At 31.9% G+C, this 21,428-nt stretch overlaps 1 protein-coding gene across 1 annotated transcript in view; it reads right to left on the bottom strand.

The window, feature by feature from the left end:
* Positions 1–21,428, bottom strand: part of SDCCAG8 (SHH signaling and ciliogenesis regulator SDCCAG8) — a 246,686-nt gene that overhangs the window by 99,757 nt on the left and 125,501 nt on the right. The window contains 1 exon segment of the mRNA XM_074262533.1: positions 17,680–17,822. Coding sequence (XP_074118634.1) covers positions 17,680–17,822 — 143 coding nt within the window.

Here is a 21,428-nt window from a genome sequence, read left to right as displayed (position 1 = left end):
CTATCCCTTTGTTGGCTGCTTTCAGTGATTTTAATATCTTGACAAAAAATATGGAATTCCAACAATTGGTGAATGGTTTAAAATTTATGAAATTTGTTGTAGTTGTTTTGTCAGAAAGTAGTACAAAAGGAGGAAGAGATTGAAATAGATTAAGAACTGATAAAAACTATCACAATAAAGCTACAGTTTATGATCATTAGAAGATCTTATTTGCATTAAAAATTCCTAAAGGGCCCCTTATTCTTCAAACCTCATGGAATGATGCATGGAGAAAGTATTTATATTTGGAGGAAGGAAAGAGGTAAAACTTTGAGCTCTAGACTTTTAATTTATGCCACTAACTTCAAGTACCTAGCAGTAGTAAAATTTATTTTCCAGAATACCAAATCCAACACATATCCTGTTATCCCAGTTTTTTAGTTTAAGGCAATATTCAGTGAATCACACTGTGAAAGAAATCCAAGTTCAATTAAACTGAGACTTATTAAGTACTTACTGTATGCAATATACTGTGCCAGACACTGGGAGGGTAAAAAACATGACAAATGACAGAGGCTTTCAATGAGATGGCAATTCAAAATGGGTATGCTAAGACAAGTGAATAAACTATATTAATTAGGAATCAGATACGTAGGAGACAGTGATAACTTTCATATGACTGAATCAAGGAAAGCTTTAAGGAGGGTTTAATACCTAACTTTATCTTGAAGAAGATTTTTTTTCTTAATGCCTGATAAGTTAATTTTCAGTAACTTTTCATAAATAAGGCTATAATTAAAGATATAAAAATGTCTGCTTAATCAAAGAAGGCAATAATAAACAATGATTTACTTTCATATTGTTCTAACTCTCTACTTAAGAGTTTCATGTATTCATATCTATATTCATAATATATCTGATATTTCTTGTTCCTATTTTTTAATGTTACTCTTCCTTCTTTACCATTTTCTCATTCATGGTGCTCTTTCTATCCTCAGAATTATTACTTTTTTCCTTGAATGTTACCATCATTTCTTGTAGTTATTGTTGAATATGTATTATCTCCACTACAAGATATAGAACATTAGTTATTTAAGGGAAGGGATATTTTTTGCTTTTCTTTGTATTCCCAGCACTTAGCACAGTGCCTGGAATATAATAAGTTTGTATTTGTAGACTTGTTGATTTGACAATACTGTAATCTAAAAGATGGAGCTTATTCTATTATTTAGATTAGTGTCTTGCAGAAAGAGGCTTAAAAACGGGGGGGGGGGGGGAAGAATCCATATTGATAAAGAAGGGGCGAGGAAATTAGATTAATTTTATGGCTGACAAACCATACTTTTAAGAAAGGAGCAAATAAATTGTATAGGCATCTGGCAGTTTTTTCAAGATAAATTAACTTAAGAGTTAAGGCCAAAGGCCCTAATTTCAAATCCTATCTCTGATGCTTACTTACCTGTGTAACCTTGGGCCAACCTCTCAAGTTCTCTAGGCCTCAGTGAACTCATTTATAAAATGAAGTGGTTGAACTAGATTGTCCTTTCCAGCACCAGAGCCAGAATTACACACTTATAGTTATGACTTGGGTTAAAAGCTCAGTTCTACTTATTACTTGTATGATAAGCATAAATCCCCGAATCTCTCTCAGGGCCCCAGCATCCTTTTCTATAAAATGAAAAAGTCAACTTATAAGACCTCTAAGGTCTCTTCCAGTATTAAACCTAAGTCCTTTTTATATGAACTAGAACTTTTTCTTAATATGTATTTAGTTTGAAAATTCTTAGATTTTATAAGGTTTTAAAAAAAAAACAACCACCTTTAAGGTTATATTTATCTGATTGGAGTAAAAAAGAGATGACTTACTGGTATTAGGCAGACCAAACATTTAAATAAATGTTAGGCTGAAACTATAATTTTCCTTTGAATGTCTCACATCATGTATGTAGCTGAAAACTGTTTCAGACTTGAGTCTATTATTCAAAAATTCTGAGCACTCAACTGAACATACAATACTAAGGTCTGAACATAGCACATCTCATCACAGAAATAGAACACCTCAACCTATGACCTTTACATAAAATTTTACTCCTTCACAAATCTCTATTTGTCACACTTTTCCTATATAACTCTGTGATGGGCATTATTCAATGCAGGTTAATTCTGTGTTGTTCTTTTTACCCAACAGTGTTAAAGTAATAAGAAATTATTGAGTGTTTTAAGGAGCTCAGACATTCTGATGGAAGAGTTTTACACTATGAAAACTAGAATATTATAACTGTAATAGCTAATAGTTAATACTTTACAATTTGCAAAGCACCATATATATGCTATCTTATTTGATCTTCAAAGTTCTGTGAAATAAAGTCTATTATCATTCTTGTCTTCCAGTTGAGGAAATTGAGACTGGAAAATGTTACGTGATTTGCCCAAGATCACATGATTAGAAAATATATGAGGGCAGAATTTGAATTTGGGTCTTCCTGACTTCCCAGTTGAACTCCCTGTCAAATGAATGACCTTGCTGAACAATTAATGATTTGAACCACTAGATTTTATTAGGGTAATGAATTGTGAAGGATTAGATGTTAGATAAAAACTTCTTGGGAAACAGTGTCAGATATAAAAAGGCAAATAAGTATAATTATGGGACTAGGTTAAATGAATATGCATTACAATATATAAATTTTTCTTCCTGGAGAAATGTTTTTTCCTTGAAAATTAGGTTAGTATGATCATCTAGACCCAAAGTATCTCCTCTACAAATAACTTAAAATTGATATCCATAGACTTCGTAAGAGTAGGTGAATATCTAATATAAGATAACAAAATGTTAATGGAAAAGTAAACTGTTTTTCTGAACTATGGCTATTATTTGTAATACCAAACAGTCTACCTCAAATAACAGATTTGTTCTACCTACACTGTGTTACAACAGGCAGTCAGGTGGCATAGTGTTGATAGAGTGTTAGCCCCAGCTTCAGAAGAACCTCAATTCAAATCTGTCCTCAGATACTTCCTAGTTAGTCACTTAATCATTTTTGCCTCAGTTTCCTCCTCTGCAAAATGAACTGGAGAAGGAAATGGCAAACCATTTCAGTATCTTTGCCAAGTAAACCCCAAATGGGATTACACAGGAGTTGGACACAATCAGCTAAAAAACAACCACACTGTTATAAAATATGAGAAGTTAAAAAAAAAAAAGTTAAGTGTGCTACTGCTTGGTATATTCATTATAAATATTTAATTTCTACAAAAAGTGTACTCAGACCTTGGAAGTAAATGTGGCTCAAAATGGTGGAGGTATTAAGGTAAAACAAACATTCTCCTGTTATTTCATTGTATCTTTTGCAAAGATTACTATTTTAGCTAATTTTTTCTGCATCATTCACTGGTGTTTGTTTGCTTCAACTGTGGTGAAGGGAGGCCCATGCAATAGTCACAGGAGACAACTGGACAAAAGTAAATAGTGCTTTGGTTTGAAGTGTAAAATATTTAATTTCCATAGATGGAAGAAAATGTAGAAGTCCTTCCTATGTCTCAGCATATCCTGTGTCTTAAATCATATTTGCATCTGCAGGTGTTTGCCTAAAGGCAGGTCATTGTGAGTCAATGAAAATCAGGACAGCCTCAGCAGCAGGAATTAACCTGCAGAATCATGGCAGAAAGAAGTATATTTTAAGATAGGATTATGCCAATGAAGACAGCAAATGACATTGCAAAATGAAATCAAAACAAAACAAAAAATCAATGAAATTCAATATACTAATACTATGTAAGGTTTGCTGAGATATTATAGATATCACCTAACAGTGGCTGAATTTATTTCCCATATGTGGCACAAATCTGAGACACCACAAAATAGATGTGAATTGATTGTTAACCCTCATTGTAAAGACTCTTCCTTTCCTGGTTGAGGACACAACTTCAGCATTATCCAAATTAAGAATCTGCTTAATGGAATTATAATACAAATGGACAGAGAGAGGAGCTTTTCTTCTTTTTTCCCCCCAAAAGATTCAAGTTTCAAATATCTATTCTTGATGATGTCAAGAGCCAGGATGAACGTATTTCAATTGCAACTTCCAAACTAAACTCACAAATTACTACCATTATGCTAAGTGCTAGCTACCCCACTGTGCAGTTTTGCTTTGTGAATTTTTACCTTCCTCTATGAACACTTTTAGCCACTGATCGCACAGCCTTTCAATGTTTTCTGCCTTTTCCTTTAAATAAACTGGCTCTGGCTCCTTCCATCTGGTTCCCCTTCCGTCAGCAACCCTGCACCTGTTCACACCTCCTCTCCTGTTGGATTCCACTGAACATTTCCTCCTCTGCCAGGGCTATTCTGGCACTTGCAACCTTTCTGTCATTCAATCCATCTGTCAGAAGTGAACTTTGTTTACCGCAAGCTTCTGCTTTCTTCCTCAAGAAGCAAAGCCCCTCAAGGTCATTGTCAAATGAACTGTCGGCATGGATTTAAATCCTCCTCTGCTAACCAGCAGAAGATGAAGTTCTCTACTGTAATATACTTGTGAAAATTACTTTTGGGTCTGGGAAGACAATAATTTAGAAGCAAAGTAGTAAGATATAGTATTTAATGATTATGTGTAAGATCAGAAAGATGTGATGCATTTTCTGTCCATGTATCTGCACTTCTCAGTATTGCATATTTATTATATGTACAAATAGCAAAATAAAGAAAAGATTTAAGCTACAACCCAAATATTTTAATTATGTTTACACTATTTAAAATGCATATTATATAGCCTAAATTAAGAAATTAAATAACTTCACTAGTTAATTAAACAATTAGTTAATTAAGAAAAATTCTACAATGAGAACATTTACATTGAATTTCCTTAAATGTAAAAAAAAGAGATGAATTAAAACAAAAGCGAATTCCTTCTTAATACAGAGCTTCATTATTTCTTTGAAAGAATCAGCTTGTAACATGTAAATACATTTTTGCACATTTTAGTTTAACCAGTAAGCACTTTGGAAAAAAAAATTACATTTTAAAATACATTGTCACAATGAATGCATCATCTCAATAAAGAAATATCATTGGTGTATAATAGGGTAAAGAGGTATTGTTACTCTTACAAATGAGGCATAATTTATATTGTCAACAGAATTGATTCTGTCATCAGTAGCAATTCAAGTATTCATTTATCCCTTCATAAACAGGACGTGAGAAAGATAAGACTACTGAATTATTTACATGTGTCTTAGGTAGACGTACACTTTAGGAAGGAAAATATATTAAAGAATATACTATATTTCATATTTCTTTTATCTGAAAAAGTTAATATAAGATTATTATTTATAAACAATACAATTTTGTTTCAGAGGAAAATATCTGTCAAAATGATTAACAAAATCCTTTTACTATAATGATCAAGAATTAATATGAAATATTTCATTTGTAAGAGAAAACATCCAGTTTCACATTTTACATGTGGCAAAGATTAATTCTTTATTACAATTTAACATTCATATTAAATGAATCTAATGAAACAAACACATTTCCCAAATTCTATGATAACTTATTTTAAAAAAAACAAAAAAAGGCTTTTCACTGCTATTCTCCGAGGATAGATTAGTAAGAGAATTAATCTTTAAAAATGATCAACAAATTCTTACTTTTTAAAATTTTAATGCTGAATGTAAAGTACAGAATAAGGAAATATTTATTGTTTAATATAAAATATAAAATTAAAAACTTTCAGGAATATTAGATAAAATATTCTTTAAAAAAGCAAAATAGTAAGAGATTCAACAATCAAGTAATCTAAATGAAGGAAATATTCTTTTTAGTGTTTTTATTTTTAATAACTATTCCAAATTATATATTGATCACATATAACATAAAAATATGCACTTTAACCTAACAATAAAACAATTCTTAAAGGTATATTTCTAAATAGATTACTTCTAATTAATTTATATCCACATGAATACAGTTTCAAAATGAATGCTACTTTAACACTATTTCTAATTTGCCTCTTGCAAATCTGGTGTTTTTTTCTTAATTTTAACTTTTTAAATGATCTTCACAGAAGAATAATCTTTCTCAGTAGTAGTTTGAACACGGTTACCTGGACACCTGCTTCTGAACTGCACTGAATGGGTAGTAGAAATTTGACTACTTTCAATTTTCAAGAGTCTCTGTTGCTGTACAAAAGAAAAGAATCATTAACAAACTACAATTTCAATAAAGCATCTTAAATAATTGTGAGGGAACTTTTCATTCTAATTAAACATAGTGCCTGTTACAAGTTAGAAAGATTTTGGAAAATAGTGTGATAGGAGTTTAAAGAAACTAAAAGCCACTCGGTTTAATACACATACAACATATACATATACATATACATATACATATACATATACATATACATATACATATACATATATATATATTCATATGTGTATACACACACACACACACTCTCTCTTTTTTTAAAACCTTTTCGTTCCCAAAATACTAAAAAAAAAAAAATAACACAAGGACATGATCAACATTATGCTTATCTCAAATGAAATCATCTAGGAATTCAATCTATAATATTAATCTTATTGGATTAAAGCACATAGTTATTGCTATATTAAAAAATAAAACTGGTCAAAGTTTTGAGAATTTACACTAATACTTGAAGCACTATTTTATACAAATGAGCCAACCAAAAGCCAATGAAGGACTGCTGCTAGCTCCTAAAACATGATGGTAAAGCAGTTCCGAAAGCCACTGCCAGATGAAGATATGGAGCAGATTTCCTTCAAATTCTTCAAGATTTGTCTTCCGACACCAGCACACAGCTTTATGATGTCAGTTAATACATCTCACCTCTATAATAAAACAGAGCAGTTAATGGATCTGCCTTCTGCATGAGATAAAACATTTCTGCTGTACTAGAAAGAGTTCTAGGTAAGGGAAAGAGCTATGATTTTTTTCCTCCACTTTATTGATTTTCTGATGCTATGTTCACAAAATCTGTTAAGAATAGAGATAATTCGTTCTTCCACCCCCTTCCTCAATTACCTTAAAGCAAGATCTCCTTTTCAGATGTGGAAATATTTGCAGAACTGCAGGACAAAGAACTGAGACATTTTCATAGAGTTGATCAAGGGGGGAAAAGGATTTGCAAGATTCTGTTAAGAATAAGCAGGGACTGAATGACAACTTTAAATCTGCCACAATCATTTACTAATGTGCTGCTATATCAAATAAGTCTAATTTTTTGACAGCACCAAATTAGATTTATTGCAGAAACTGCTGCATAAATAGCATATGGCTATGTTATACCACCTATTTCACATCCCGGTAATGTTTTCCCCTCCCCCTTCAAAAATGAATAAATTGAGCCAAGCTATAAACCTTCTGCAAAAAAGAAATATACAAGTTCAAAAACAGATGTAGGAGATTTGGATTTCTTTGTTAAAGGAATAATTTCTGCACTAATGCCCAATTCTACATTTTAAAATATCATACTAAATAATTATTTTATTGCATGGTTCAGGTCCCTTTTGAATTTTTAAAATCATTTTTTCTAATCTCATTTTTGAAGTTTTAAATTTAATTTATTCTAATATCCAACCTATTGTTTAAAGAAAAAGAAAAAAAGTACTAATTGCTTTTTTGAGTTAAATGTAACTCAGATTAATTCATTTTTTTAATTATTTTTAGAAATCAGATTACATACCTATACTGTACAGTTCCTTACTAGTTCTCAACTATGTAAAACACATGCAGAAGGAATTAAAGCAAAAAAAGTATTCTCCAACCTTCCCACAGTATTGCCAGGACAATTTTCCTGATGTATAACAAGCGAGACAACTCTCCATTTAATATGTTCTGTGTAATTTATTGTATGGTATATACTACAGGGTAGTAGTAGTAGTAGTAGTAGTAGTAGTAGTAGTAGTAGTAGTACATTTTCTACCCTACTAAATGAATATAAAAGAGAAAAGTTTCTTGGAAACTATGGTTGAAAACTCATTGGGGGAAGGGGGAGGGTAGGTCCAAAAACCAAATGCAGATATGGTAAATTTGTTTTACCCCAATTTTGCTATGACAAAACTGATATTTTTAAAATAACTAAGTCTAAGCATACTTCATGCATTGAAAAGACATTGCAAGGTCTTATCTCAGACCAATGGGCACACCACTGCAAACATCATGGCACTCTGCTACCCTGCAGACTCCCTCTCTGTGGTCAGTCTTCCCAGCTGCCCTATCTGTTACTGTCTGATTAGTTCTGCTAAGGAGCCCCTCCCCTGCCAGCTTTCAGTGCCATCTGTTCTACACAAGATGGCTGCTGCCCAGCAACCTAACACTGCCCTCCTACCTGGCACCCGGCTACCATCCTTACCCCAAAGTGCTAACACAGGTTCTCACTGCTGGCAGAGTCAGGATTTCATTACTACTACTTTGACAAGTGCAGGGTTGTTTGTAATTTCTCTTTTATCCTGATTTTGATTGTACAACCACCTCCCACTGATTCAGTTTGCTTCAGTTTTGTTGCTCACAGATTTTACTCTCCACATTAATCTCCCTCTGGCATGTTACTGCATCTGTTCCCTTTTTTATTATTAATTTTCAAATTCCCACCATTTTTGACAAAAAGGAGGTAATCTACACTCTGTTTCTGCCCATTTCATTTTCTTTAATTTGGAAGATAAGTATGAAAGCATGCCAAAGAAGTTAATTCTCCGTTAACAGTTTATTTTCTGGCATCCCCGCGCCTTTGTATATGAAAAACAGATAGGAATAAATGTTGACTGAATCACAACAACACAGTCGCAGCCATTCCTGAATTTAATGAAAAGCAAACATATGAAACAGAATCTAAAAAGTTTATTAGTTACATGAGTTGACTCATGCTGTCATTCTTCTTCCACTTTTAGCAAATAATTGTTTGTGCAAATGAGATTGGGTACGGGATCTGATTGAGTTAATCTATGGTTTTGACACCCCGTCTATCTCCTCAGCAAATGAATTTTATCTTTGATTAGTAAGAATACCACACTTTCTAAACCATACACTGTCAACTAATTCAATTCTAACAGGGAAATACAAAGAAACAAAATGCCTCACACACAGGAAAAAAACTAAAAGTAAAGTATTCTGTTAGAGTGAAATTTCTGAAAGGCAGAGCTGAACATAAAGCACTTAGGATATAGCACAGTTTCTAATTAGATATTTGTGTGAAAAAGACTGTAGCTTCAATGGCAGCAAAATGTTTTCTTAAAGATACATAAGTCCATTTAGAATCTGTAACAAGGAATAATATGAGAAAATGAGGACAAGAAATCAAAGAAATCAAATCAAGAAAGTTGATGGACTCTCTTTTCTCTACCTCCACCCCTCTACTATTATACACTTTAAAAAAAGATTAATTAAATAATTCCATAACTACCCTAAAGCACAATAGATTTGATAACTATATTGTGTATGAACATTAATTTATTATATATGGAAGGAGTTTAATAATAGCAATAGGATATCTGAATTATTATTACAATAACCATGTCTAAGATTTTTAGAACATTTACTTTAGATACTATAATTTTTATACATTACTTTTATTCTCAAAACATCCCTGTAAAAGCTTAATGAATAGAATGCAGAGCTTTCAATGTCTTTCCAAAGGGCCACAGTAGCTACTCAGAAGCAATATCCAAGCAAAATTAAGAAACAGTATCCAAATTTTATTTCTCAAAACCTAGGGACAGGTGAAAAGCTAAAAGTTGTATAGCTCTTTTAAACAACACTATCTTCCCTGCTCTTTATAATGTCTGTCCCTGCATACTCCACTTCTCTACCCATGGCTCCAACATGTTATTTGTTGGTTGGTTACTTTACCTCTATCTTGGTGGATGGTGAGCATTTCGCTACAGTGAAACATATTAACAATGATAATGTCTTACAGATGGTACACTGAACTGTCAGAACCCTTCCTTCCCCTCCCCCCCATAAGATATACTCTATGATCTAATTCCAAAGGACTTGGTGTAGTGGACATATAATGCCTCATTTTCCAGCTCACTGTCTCCTGATTTATGGCTTTTCCCTCCTTTCTATGTATATTTTTTTCTTTTTCCACTGACTGTCTCCCAAGTTGGGAATATTCTTAGTTTCCCCACCTTCTTTGAACTCCTATCTTCTAGAGGTTCCCTTCCAATTTGTCAGTCACTAAGCTATCAAACAGTTATCTTAAAGCATGAGTCTGACTGATACCTCAGTGAATTCTACTGGGTGCCTTTTACCTATAGGATCAAATATAACATCTTCTGATTTTTAAAGACCTTCATAAGCTGGTCCTTTCCTATCTTTCAAGTCTTCTCACAATTATTCCCCTCACATATCCTATTGTTCACTGACAATGAACTCACTGTTGTTTCTTATATAAAAACACTCCATATCTCCTGACTCCTCCATTTTTACTTGCTCTTCCCCATGTCTAGAATTCTCTCCCTAGTCATTTTTGCTTCTTGAAATCTCAGTTAAAAACTTTACTTTCTTCAGAGAAGTCTTTCCCAATCCTCTGAAAACTAATGCCTTCACTCTCTTGATTATCTCCAATTTATCATGTCTATATCTTGTTTGTATATAGTTTGCATGATGTCTCCATCATTATATTGAGAACGCCTTGAGAACAAACTCTTAACTTTTGTGGTTGTTCTTTGTATTCCTAGCACTTACCGCAATGCCTGGCACATAGTAGGTACTTAATAAATGCTTATTAACTGTACTTATTGGGCTCTCTAGCTGCTAGTGCATTCTCTTCTCAGACAACTTTCTATATAATCTATATAGTCTATGAGTACTCATTTCCCCCCTCAGAATATGAGTTTCTGGATTGCAATGCTTTGTATCTCCAGTGCTTAATACAGTGCCTATCACCTACTAAGTACTTGGTAAATGCTCAACACCTTTTAATTTTTATTATTTATTTTACTTTTAAATAAAATTTTAGATTTTTTTTTTAATAAAAAATTTCTAAATTAGTATCACTGGGTTAAATCTTTATAGAGTTTTAGTTCCATCTCTCTTGGCTGAACTTTGTTCTCATTTATGATCTGGAAAAGGACACAAGCACTATATTCTTTAAAGTATGAAGAAGAGAAAAATCTTTCTTCCTCTACTGTGACTCTTTAGATTTTCAGTTTATTGCTTTATGGGATGATTTTTATCACCCTAAAGAATTAGGATCCAAGGAACATTAAAAGGAGTCCTCTCAAAGATGAAATATGTGCCTTTGCTACATTTTGAACTTAACCCATCCTAGACTAGGTTTGCTGGCTATGACAATAAACAGGAGGAAGTAAACAGTGCAGACCTGCATCTTTTAGAGGAAGTTGGATGTGTTGGGGAAGGAGAAGGTGTGGGAGACAGTCTGTTTCCTTTGTGGCTTCTTGACAGACTATTTTGCTACTGGAAAGGGGAGGGAAGATAGGCCTCATTTAATTTAAAACAGCACCAAGGCCATCTATTTCCAGACTTCAAGACGTTGCTTGCACATATATCCATTTAAAATTATTTTGACACATTTTGACTAATTTATTCATGAAAGGAATACTAGAAAAATTAGCTTAATTTTAAATGGAAACATCAGATGAAAATTCTTGAAGCAAATAGGAGGAAAGAAAAATTTCAGCTAGAAACATGTTGAAGTTTTTTTATTTGTTTCTCTTGGTTTGTTGTCCAGACCTGTGATTTCATTGATTTAATTTTAATTCTTGGTAAGAAAATTCAATATTTCCTCATGATTGCATGATTAGAATTCATTCTCAATTATTATATCCATGATAGACTGATTTATGTAGATAATTTCAAAGAACAGGCAATTCAAAATTTATATATGTGTGTATGTGTATGTGTGTGAGTGCATATATATATATATGTTTATATATACATCTATATATATAAATACATATTGCTTCGAAATATGTTTTTAAACATATTTTAAGATGGATTATCTTTTGTTGTAATAGGAATACAACATTTATATATGGAACAGATTAGGGCTAGACTGGGAGAATGGTCATTGGAAATTTACAATATTTTAAATAAACTAACTAAGGCCTATTTGCAAAAGAGAATCAAACTAAAATTTCTTATTAGCCACCCCACCCAGTACAGCCCTAACCTGTTCCATGTATAAACATGTCTTATTCTCATTACAATAAAAGAAAATAATCTCTTTTAAAGCAAATGTCAATATAAAACAAAGCTATTTTCCTTATCTGATTCAAATTAGATCTCAAGATGAAAATAAAGAGTAAAAGAAGAGCTATATACAAAATAAACAAAGACAGAAAAATATGTCAAAGAAAATCAGCAAGAATTTGAGGACATTGATCTCCAATAATCTATCTATTAATAAATTGTATTCTAACTACTGATACATGATATGGACAATTCATAATTCTATTTCCTATTTCAATGAAATGCTAATACTATAGTTTAGTTATCTACTTATCAGGGCCATAGATAAAGTGATCTGGAGGGAATTTTGGTAGACACTCAATGCTTGTTGACTAATTGATGTAGTTCATAACATCAAGCCATTATTGCATTTTGAATAATTAGATAGCTCATTGCTTCAGTTATAGGAAGTTGTCTACCATTCACCCTTCTGTTTACAAAAAGAATATCTATGGAGAAGCACAGAAAAGAATGAAAGAATATGCCCATGTTCCTTCTAGGATCTATTCTAGTTTAATGAGCTGCCCTTGGAATACAATACAATACAATATTCTCTGTCCTTGAAAAAGCAGAGGAAGGCTCAGAGAAGCCAGTAATGTCCTCTTGATCTCCCACACAGAACTTTTCTCTTGAACTAAGACAATGATTCAGAAAGATGTTGTTTGGAAAAAGGATATAATTTTACCTCCTGATTAAGATTAACATGCCCTTATGATAGTTATCAAGTGTAGAACAGACAAATTGGACTCAACAAATGGGAAGAAGAATGGAAAACATTTTAAAACCATTATTTTAGTATGCTGTTCACATAATAATTTGATCCTTTCATGTCTTATGTCTTTTTTTTAAGTGTTGAATCTTATGTATACCCTTTAAAAACTAAATGTCAAAGGAATTTAAAAAACAAAAATTGTAAATAAAAATTCCAATGCCATATAAAATAAAAACCTCTTTTCCTATTTGCAGCAAAAATTAAAAAAGGAAAGAAGAAAAGAATAGCAAAATTAGTGAGATTTAAAGGAACCATGGGGAAATGTTCTGGGAAATTTCAAGTCAAACTGAAATTTTGTATTTCACCAAGATTTTGTATTACACCAGTAAGGAAGCTAGTAACTCTCCATTTCTACTATATTAAAAACATTTCATTTATGTTTCCAATTGTAATTTTTTTCTCTTAAAGAAAACAGTACAGTCAATCATAAGTATTTTTAGAGCATCCTATGTAGGAAGAGAAGGCATTGTGGAAGATACAATGCTATATAAAGTACTGTCCTTGCCCTGAGGGAGTTTACAACTTGGAGATCCAAATGACTGCTATTTTTATATTTAAACTATTTGTGACTATACATGTATGTCTACAAGGATGCATATAATATGTAATTAATTTATATAATAGAGTATTGGATAATCCTCATGACATGTAAATAACATTAAGACCTCTTGCCTCCTGTTTTCAAGAATGCAAACATGACATTAAAATATAACTCATTTTATTGGTATTTTTCCCAATTACAATTGGATGCATATTTATGCATAGAAATTTAGTATAATTGTTTCTTGAGATAACTGGAAACAAAATGGTATTAAAGAGTATGGCTCCATTCAAATAAAAATGTAGCTCGAGGAGTGGGATCAGTGAATGGATGTACTATATTATAGCTATTTGAATGCATTCTTCATTTCCAACTAGGGTGATGAAAAAAAATTCTATGAAAAAAGGTGGCCTCTTTCAGTTTAGCCTTGATGGATTCTGAGTGGTGTAAAGACATTCCAACTACAAGAATAAAAAAAGGAAAAGACAACAAACAACCAGGTATGTTAAGAAAAGTAAGAAAGTAGTTTCACTTGACAAAAGCAGATATATGGTTAACCTGGGATCCAAAGACCTTTACAGGATCTATAGGTAGATTTCAGAGAGTCCCTGAATTTTGAAGGAAAACAAAATTATTTCTTTACTTTCATTAATCTCTAATTGAAAATTAGCCTTTTTTTTTCAATTTGAATGTAGGAAACAACACTTATTCTGATAAAGATACCACAGATTTCACCATAAGTGAGGGTTCCATGACATAAGATTAAAAAGCTTTGATGTAAAGAATTAGTATGAGGTAATCTAGAACAGTAATATGAGGACAGGTGGTGGAGGACTTTTACCTAAATATTCAATAAAGTAGGTAAAAGGCTGTGAAAACTTCAAAGTGCTATCTAAATGTCAACTGACATTACTATGGTTGCAACTAAAACCTACTGTAAGAATCCTGATTTGGATGAATTCCTTAATACACTCAGAGCTTTTGTTTTTGTTTTTGTTTCTGTTCTGTTTCTTTTATTTTCTCGTAACAAATGGCTAACATTTGTTATGACATTTCATTTGGAAAATGGAAGAAACCCTAGATTTGGAAATCACAGGATCTAACTTCTACCATTGTAACTTTGGGCAGTCATATAACTTCTCAAGGACTTTTTTTTTTATATATAAAATAATGAAAGGCTAGACCAGAAGACATCTAAGGCCCTTTCCAAATCTAAATCTATGATCCTTCAGCTACAGCCACATATAGATGCAATAACCCTGTGTATTATTTGGAGAAAAAAAAACATTCCCTTTCCTATATAGGCTAACAGAGAAGTTATGTATAAATTCTTGTTGTGGCTATGTTTAGTAATTAGAACTCAGAAAATCTTAAGATTAAATATATATGTGTATATACATATACTCATGTTTGTATATTACAAATATGTATATATCATTTATCTATCTATTTATTAGACATAGTTAACCAAATGCCCTCTACTTAGTTCTTCTACCTTCTCATTCTCTCTTTCTCAACCCTCTACTTGTGAGTAAAAGAGGGTCACAGCCTTTTTTACAGTTTTAAGTGCCACCCTGATCTGGAATCTTAGAAGTAGATCAGGGAAGGTCATGGCTTTGCTTTTCTGGAAAGCAATTTATCTATATGGGGATTGTTGCTAAAAGATCACATGTAACATCTACTATAAAGCCTGATTACTCAAATAGAGTATATCAGAGGGGATTCTTCTGAATAAATGCTGAATTCCTAGGTTCTGTCTTTTGCTTTTCACAAACCTTCAAGGGAAAAATTCCTTAACATTGGCATGAAAGCATAAATCATATTTGAGAAGTAGGAATTTTTTCCCTCAGATGATCCACATATTTCTACTCTATCTCCTTTCCTTTCCTCTGAAGAAATGGATTCATTTTCATAGTTAAACTATTTTTCATGTAATTTTAAAATTACATTTTTGAACTTCTGTTTAGAACATGAAGTTTTAAATGTTTAAGTTGAAGCTATATGGTGATTAGCCACCTGCCTTGCATTTTGTTATTTTAGCAGCTGGTCTAAACTGAAATAGGAAAAAAAAAAAAAAAAGGTTCACAAGCATCAAATTGAATGTCTTTAATTTATTCAATGTACATTTATTGAACACTTACTGTGTGTGAAAGGCTCTGTCCTAGGCACTAAAGAAGATATACTGGATTAATTAAGAAATGTGGTGGGGGGAAAAATGCTTAGAAATTAGAATAAAGTGGTTTAAGAGTTGAAAACTTTTGTCAACAATCTTGTGTTTTACATGAAACGGGTGCATCTTCTCTAGACTCTGCATTTTTAATTCACCTACAATTTTATAAGCATTCATTTTGCCAAATATGTAGAGAAGGCTCAAAAGGAAGCTGTAATTAAGAAAAGAAAAATAATACCAAGAACTTGCTGGAAGTTCTATTTTTTATGACGCGAAGTATGTTGTTTTCTGAAACCAACAGAAAATCAACAGAAGATCAACAGAAAACAATTTTACAAAGTACTAAGGTGATATAAATATTCTCTAGGAAGAACAAAGAAACTAGATGTCAATCATCCATTTTTAGCAGTTGCTGCATCTTAATGTGCTGTCCGTCCTTGGGAAAAAAATCGTCTTGTCAGACTATACAAGCAAAGAAAAAACTGCACATGAAACTCTCTATGGACTTTTGACTTCTGAAATTAACTCTGTGAATAAGACAGAATGGTATAAGAACAAATCCAGAATTAATATTTATTTACTAGTCCTCAGATGCACTGAGACATTAAAAGCTGTCCATTTCTGTAGCAGAGCAATGCTTAATACACTAATAGTTGGTGCTCAATAGTAGGCTGACTTAGAAGAAACAATATTAACATTCTCATGATGAAATTAAATTCTAAAACTTCCAGGATTAAATAACTATATAAACTACACTGACAAGTTCCTGATTCTACAACTACTTTAAATTTGCATTAAAAGAACAGTTATTATTCTGCATTATTAAGCAATTTTTTTCCCTTGATAAAGTGTTTCAGCTATTGGGATTTTTCCAAGATATCACACATCTATAGATGGTATTATTTTGGATGTTTTTTTTTTTAATAAAGAAGAGCTTGGCATACCATTTGGATTATTATCATAACAAAATGTTTTGAAGAAAGTTTTATTTTAGCAGAACCAAAGGCATCTTAACACTACCCCAAAACTTTGGGAGGTTCATCAACCTCTAGAATATTTTTTCTCTCCAAATGCAGGCTGTTCAAGTGGTGCTTTCCTCCATCTGTTACTGTACCGTGTTCTGAATTATATTGTCATATTTAATGTAAAAGGGATCAGTCCCCATTTCATAGTTCAAATTCAACATGCTAGTGTGAATGGATGGCTGTTGTCTAACTGATTTTAGAACCTAGTATCATGAAGATTTGTATGTGTTTTGGTAGCAAGATTCTTTTTCTTTAAGGCCAACTGGAACCCTAAGATATATGAAGAATGTAGTTATTTGGCATGCAAATGAAAAAAAACATTATTAAAACTCAAAATATATAGCCACTAAAATGGAGATCTGAATCATTCAATACATTTATTTGATTGTTTTCTTTTCTTGCTTTAAAAATACATTCAGAATATTTGTTTCTTGTAATACTCTGATTCTTTTGGGGGACTTGTACATGACACTGACACTTAATAATTAAGACCTTCATATTACACTACAAGCAACAATATATTTTGCAACACATACTTAGCAACACTTTTTTCAACAGGCCAATAGCAGCAATCAGCTTAATCTCTAAATCTTATACCATCTACCCCTCAAATTTTGCATCTTATAACTCTTTTCAGTGTGCCTGGTATATCATATGTTACAGCTATTTCCACATTCTCCCCAAGTACCCATAATTCTCCCCAAAATGTTAACTCTGGGGCATGAGGCATGTCCTTTTGGCCGCTGTTTGAAAAGTGAATCACTAATACCTAAGAGTCCTTTAGAATAAAGATTGTGTTTTATAGAAGCCACATTCATCGTTCACATGTTTTGCTTCCACGTCTGCACTTTGCCTAATGTGCCTGAAAGCTGTGCATGGAGCGAATGACTAAGACTGTCTGTAACAACTGCCTGGACGCCTGTGGAAAAGAAGGAGTAGAAGGAAATGTGTGCTATGGCATTTAATAGGATTAGGGGGTACCTGGAGAGGTACAGTTGGTGCTCCGTTTTGCCCAGCAGCTCTGTCAGTTTTATGCACTCATCTCTGGCTCTTGCTCCATCCTGCTGTGCTTGTTCAATACGCTGCTTGTTTTCATTCAGTTCTAATTTCAGTTTCTCTATTTCCTTGGAAAGAAAAAAAATCATTCGTATAAAATCAATGCAATTACATTTTAAATTGCTTTTATTTACAACATAAATATAATGATCAGAAAATTTAAGTACTCTTCCTTTTTATGACAAAGGGAAAAGACTTGTCCAAAATGCAGATTAGTGAGATATTTTTAGATTGTCAAATAAAGACCCATTTTAAAAAATGAAACGATGAAATGGAAAACAATTTACTATTCCATTCCTAGATCTCTGCTTTTAATAATATTTCACCTCCTCAAATAGCAGGATTTTATTTTGCATTTGTGTATTGTATAATTATCTAGTTCATAAACAGGAATTATATATAAAAATTATTTGTTCCTTAGTATTCATATTTTGATTGCCATATGAAAGAGGCAAAATATTTTAAGATGTCTCCTACAGCAATATAGAATATTAAAATGGAACTGAGAGTACTAATATTAAGTATTTCACCAATTTAAATTTGGACAAAACATTGGACACAAGTTCTTTTAAGCCTCAACCAGGTATAGAGATTACTGAACTAATAGTCTTGAAAAAAATTGAAAGGACATTTTAGCTGTTTTAATAGAAAAACTATTCATATTTATCACATGAATAATCAGCACATTCTAATACTTATTTTCAGAAAGTTACAACCAATTGTCATTTAAATGTCTCCAAACACTCAGAACAATAAAATTTGAACATACACATATTTTAATGTTTAATTTAAAATTTTTTTCCGCAAAAGCTAACAAGTAAAAATAAAAGACAAAAATCTTTAATATAGCATTATCAAATCAATAGAACTACAAGAGATACATATTTTTTAAAAGAAGCAATATTTTCTAATCAGGCAAAGAGCAAAGGGCAATTTAAACACACAGAAATGCAAGATCCCATTTGGAGAAAAAAAAGTCCAGATTAAGTATAAGACTCAGAATTGTATTGTTAAGTGTCTTTTCAAAACCTCTTTATTCCTTTATTCAACTTTTAAATTTCAAAATAACTTACAACTATCATATTAAGAGATAAGCTATGCCCATGACAATTATTTATATTTTACTTTACAATTTATTATTCTTTTTATAATAAAGATTCCGTTTCTCCTTAACAAAATCACAGAATATTTAGAGGAATATGAAATAGACTTTGCACACATATACTGGAATATTTAAAGGAACAGTGCATATATATTCCTTTCATTAGTAACAGAAGCAACATAGAACAGCACAAAAAGATCTGGCTTTGAAGTTAGAAGACCTGGATTCCAGTCTCCACTCTTCCACTTACTAGCTATATATCACAGTAGGAAAGTTGCTTAATAACTCCAAGCTTCAGTAAATAGGAATAATAATACCACAGTATATAACTCATAGAATTTTCAAGGAGTTTTGTAAATTATCAAATTCTATATAAATGTGAGCTACTAACAGCTTATCCTGCTCCCCACCTCACTTCACTTCATGTTTTTTGGCCTTCATTTTCAATATTAGTTACAGATCAAAAAAGCAATTATATTGTTTTAATTGATTAAACTAAATAAAAATTATTTAATAAATTAATAAATATTTAATAAATTTTTAAAAATCATTTTATTAGAACCATATAATAGTATTAAACTTTATAAAATATTCATTCACAAACATTAAGATTGCCTCTCTATAAAAAAAAACATTGTACTATAATTTTAATTGGGCAGTTAAGTGATACTCCCCACTAAACAAATATTGGCTCTGGAATCGGGAGGAGCTGAGTTCAAATGCAGCCTGAGAAACTTACTAGCTATGTGCTCTAGTCAAGCCATTTAAATGGATTGCCTCCAAAACAAAACAAAACAAAATAAATATGATACTTCATTCTAATGTTTATAAGGTAAAGAGAAAGAATAGACCTAGACATATTAAAAGATAACAAATAATACAAGTTACAACTTAAAAAACTGAATAAGTAGTACAGACAAAAAGTCCTATAAACTTAAATCACCTGATAATAATGAATATCGTACTGCAAGATGTATTGATCAACAGTCAATTAAAACTGATAGATCATAGGGATGCTGTAGACATGGCAGAGCTGCAGCTCAGCAAGACCATTAATGGAATACTTTATGGCATCACTGGGGACAAGAAGGAATGTGGACTTTTGGTAGATTTAGAAATGATTGGATGAATGGAGTCAAAGAGAAATAATTAAAGGAAGTGGGTTGGTATAGGTTGAAGTTTTGATGAACCGATGACTGAATTTTAATATAATTAATTTCTTTTTGTATTCCTACTAGGTATTTTATTCATTTTCAAGCACTATTTTGATAACAGAGCCATAAAATTCACCAGATTACCAAAGGTCCATGACATACCTGCAAAAAAAAAAAAAATTAAGAAACTCTGACATAGTGTGCCTGTAATGTTCTCTCCCTTCTCACCTCAGGGATATGGAATCTCTCACTTCTTTTAACACACAGCTCAAACATTATTTTCTATCTGAAGCCTTTTCTGAATCCCTCCACGAGCAAATGTCTTCCCTTCTCCTAAGCTATTTTGTATTCACTTACTATTTATTCTCTATGTATACATCAATACATGAACATATGATCTTATTTATTTTTATCTATAAGATCCTTGAGAACAAGGACTGTTTCATTTCTGCCTAAAGCCCCAGAATCTGGCAAAAAACTAGGCAGGAATAGAGGAATGAATGAAACCTTGATTGACTGAATTGGAGTAGTCCTCCAATGCTTTGCTTTTGACATTATTTTCTTCAACATTTTTGATCAATTACTTAGTTGAAGAAAGAGATGGCATATTGTCTAATTTGTAGATAACAAAAACCTGGGAAGGACAGCTAAAGTGTTGGATGAAGGAACTGAGACTCAAAAAATTTCAACAGTCTGGAATGATGGGTTTTATCTAAGAAGTGCTATTTAATAAAGATAAATATAAAAGTCTACATTTAGACTGAGAAAAATTAATTGTATAGAGATACAAGATAGGGAAGATGCAGTTAAACCCCAATTAATGTAGAAAGGACATGGAATTTTGGTGAATACAAATACAATATAGATCAAAAGTATGACTTAGAACCAAAAACAGTTCATTCATCTTAGGTTACATTAAGAGAGACATTATGTTCTAGGTGTAAAAAGGGAGATAACAATAATACCAATCTCTGCCCTGATCAGGCCATAGCTGGAATATTATTCTCATTTTAAGTTGCCAAGTTTGAGTGTGATATTGGCAAGACAGTGTTCAATTAAAAAAAAAAGTTCACAAAAACTAGAATGATGAAGGGACTTAAAACTCTACCATACAACTGGTTAAAGGATATGGGAAATGTTTAACTTTGAGAAAATATAAAGTGACAAGATAACTGTCTCCAAATATATGAAAGACTGCCATGACTAAAATGGACTAGAGTTGCTCTGCTGAACTACAGAGAGCAAAATGAAGAATAACAAATAAAAATAAAAAGGATAATAGAACCCTGAAATATGTGGAAAATATTCTTAATAATTAGTTTTATAAAATGGGTTATTTTATGAGGTATTAAAAATTTCACATTTGTGGGGATTTGTATTATCTGGATGACCACTTGTTAGAGATGTTATAGAGAGAA

Source organism: Sminthopsis crassicaudata, chromosome 4, assembly GCF_048593235.1.
Source record: "Sminthopsis crassicaudata isolate SCR6 chromosome 4, ASM4859323v1, whole genome shotgun sequence".
Lineage (NCBI taxonomy): Eukaryota > Metazoa > Chordata > Mammalia > Dasyuromorphia > Dasyuridae > Sminthopsis > Sminthopsis crassicaudata.
The sequence above is the reverse complement of the archived record's forward strand: the minus strand, read 5'-3'. Positions and strand labels throughout refer to the sequence as shown.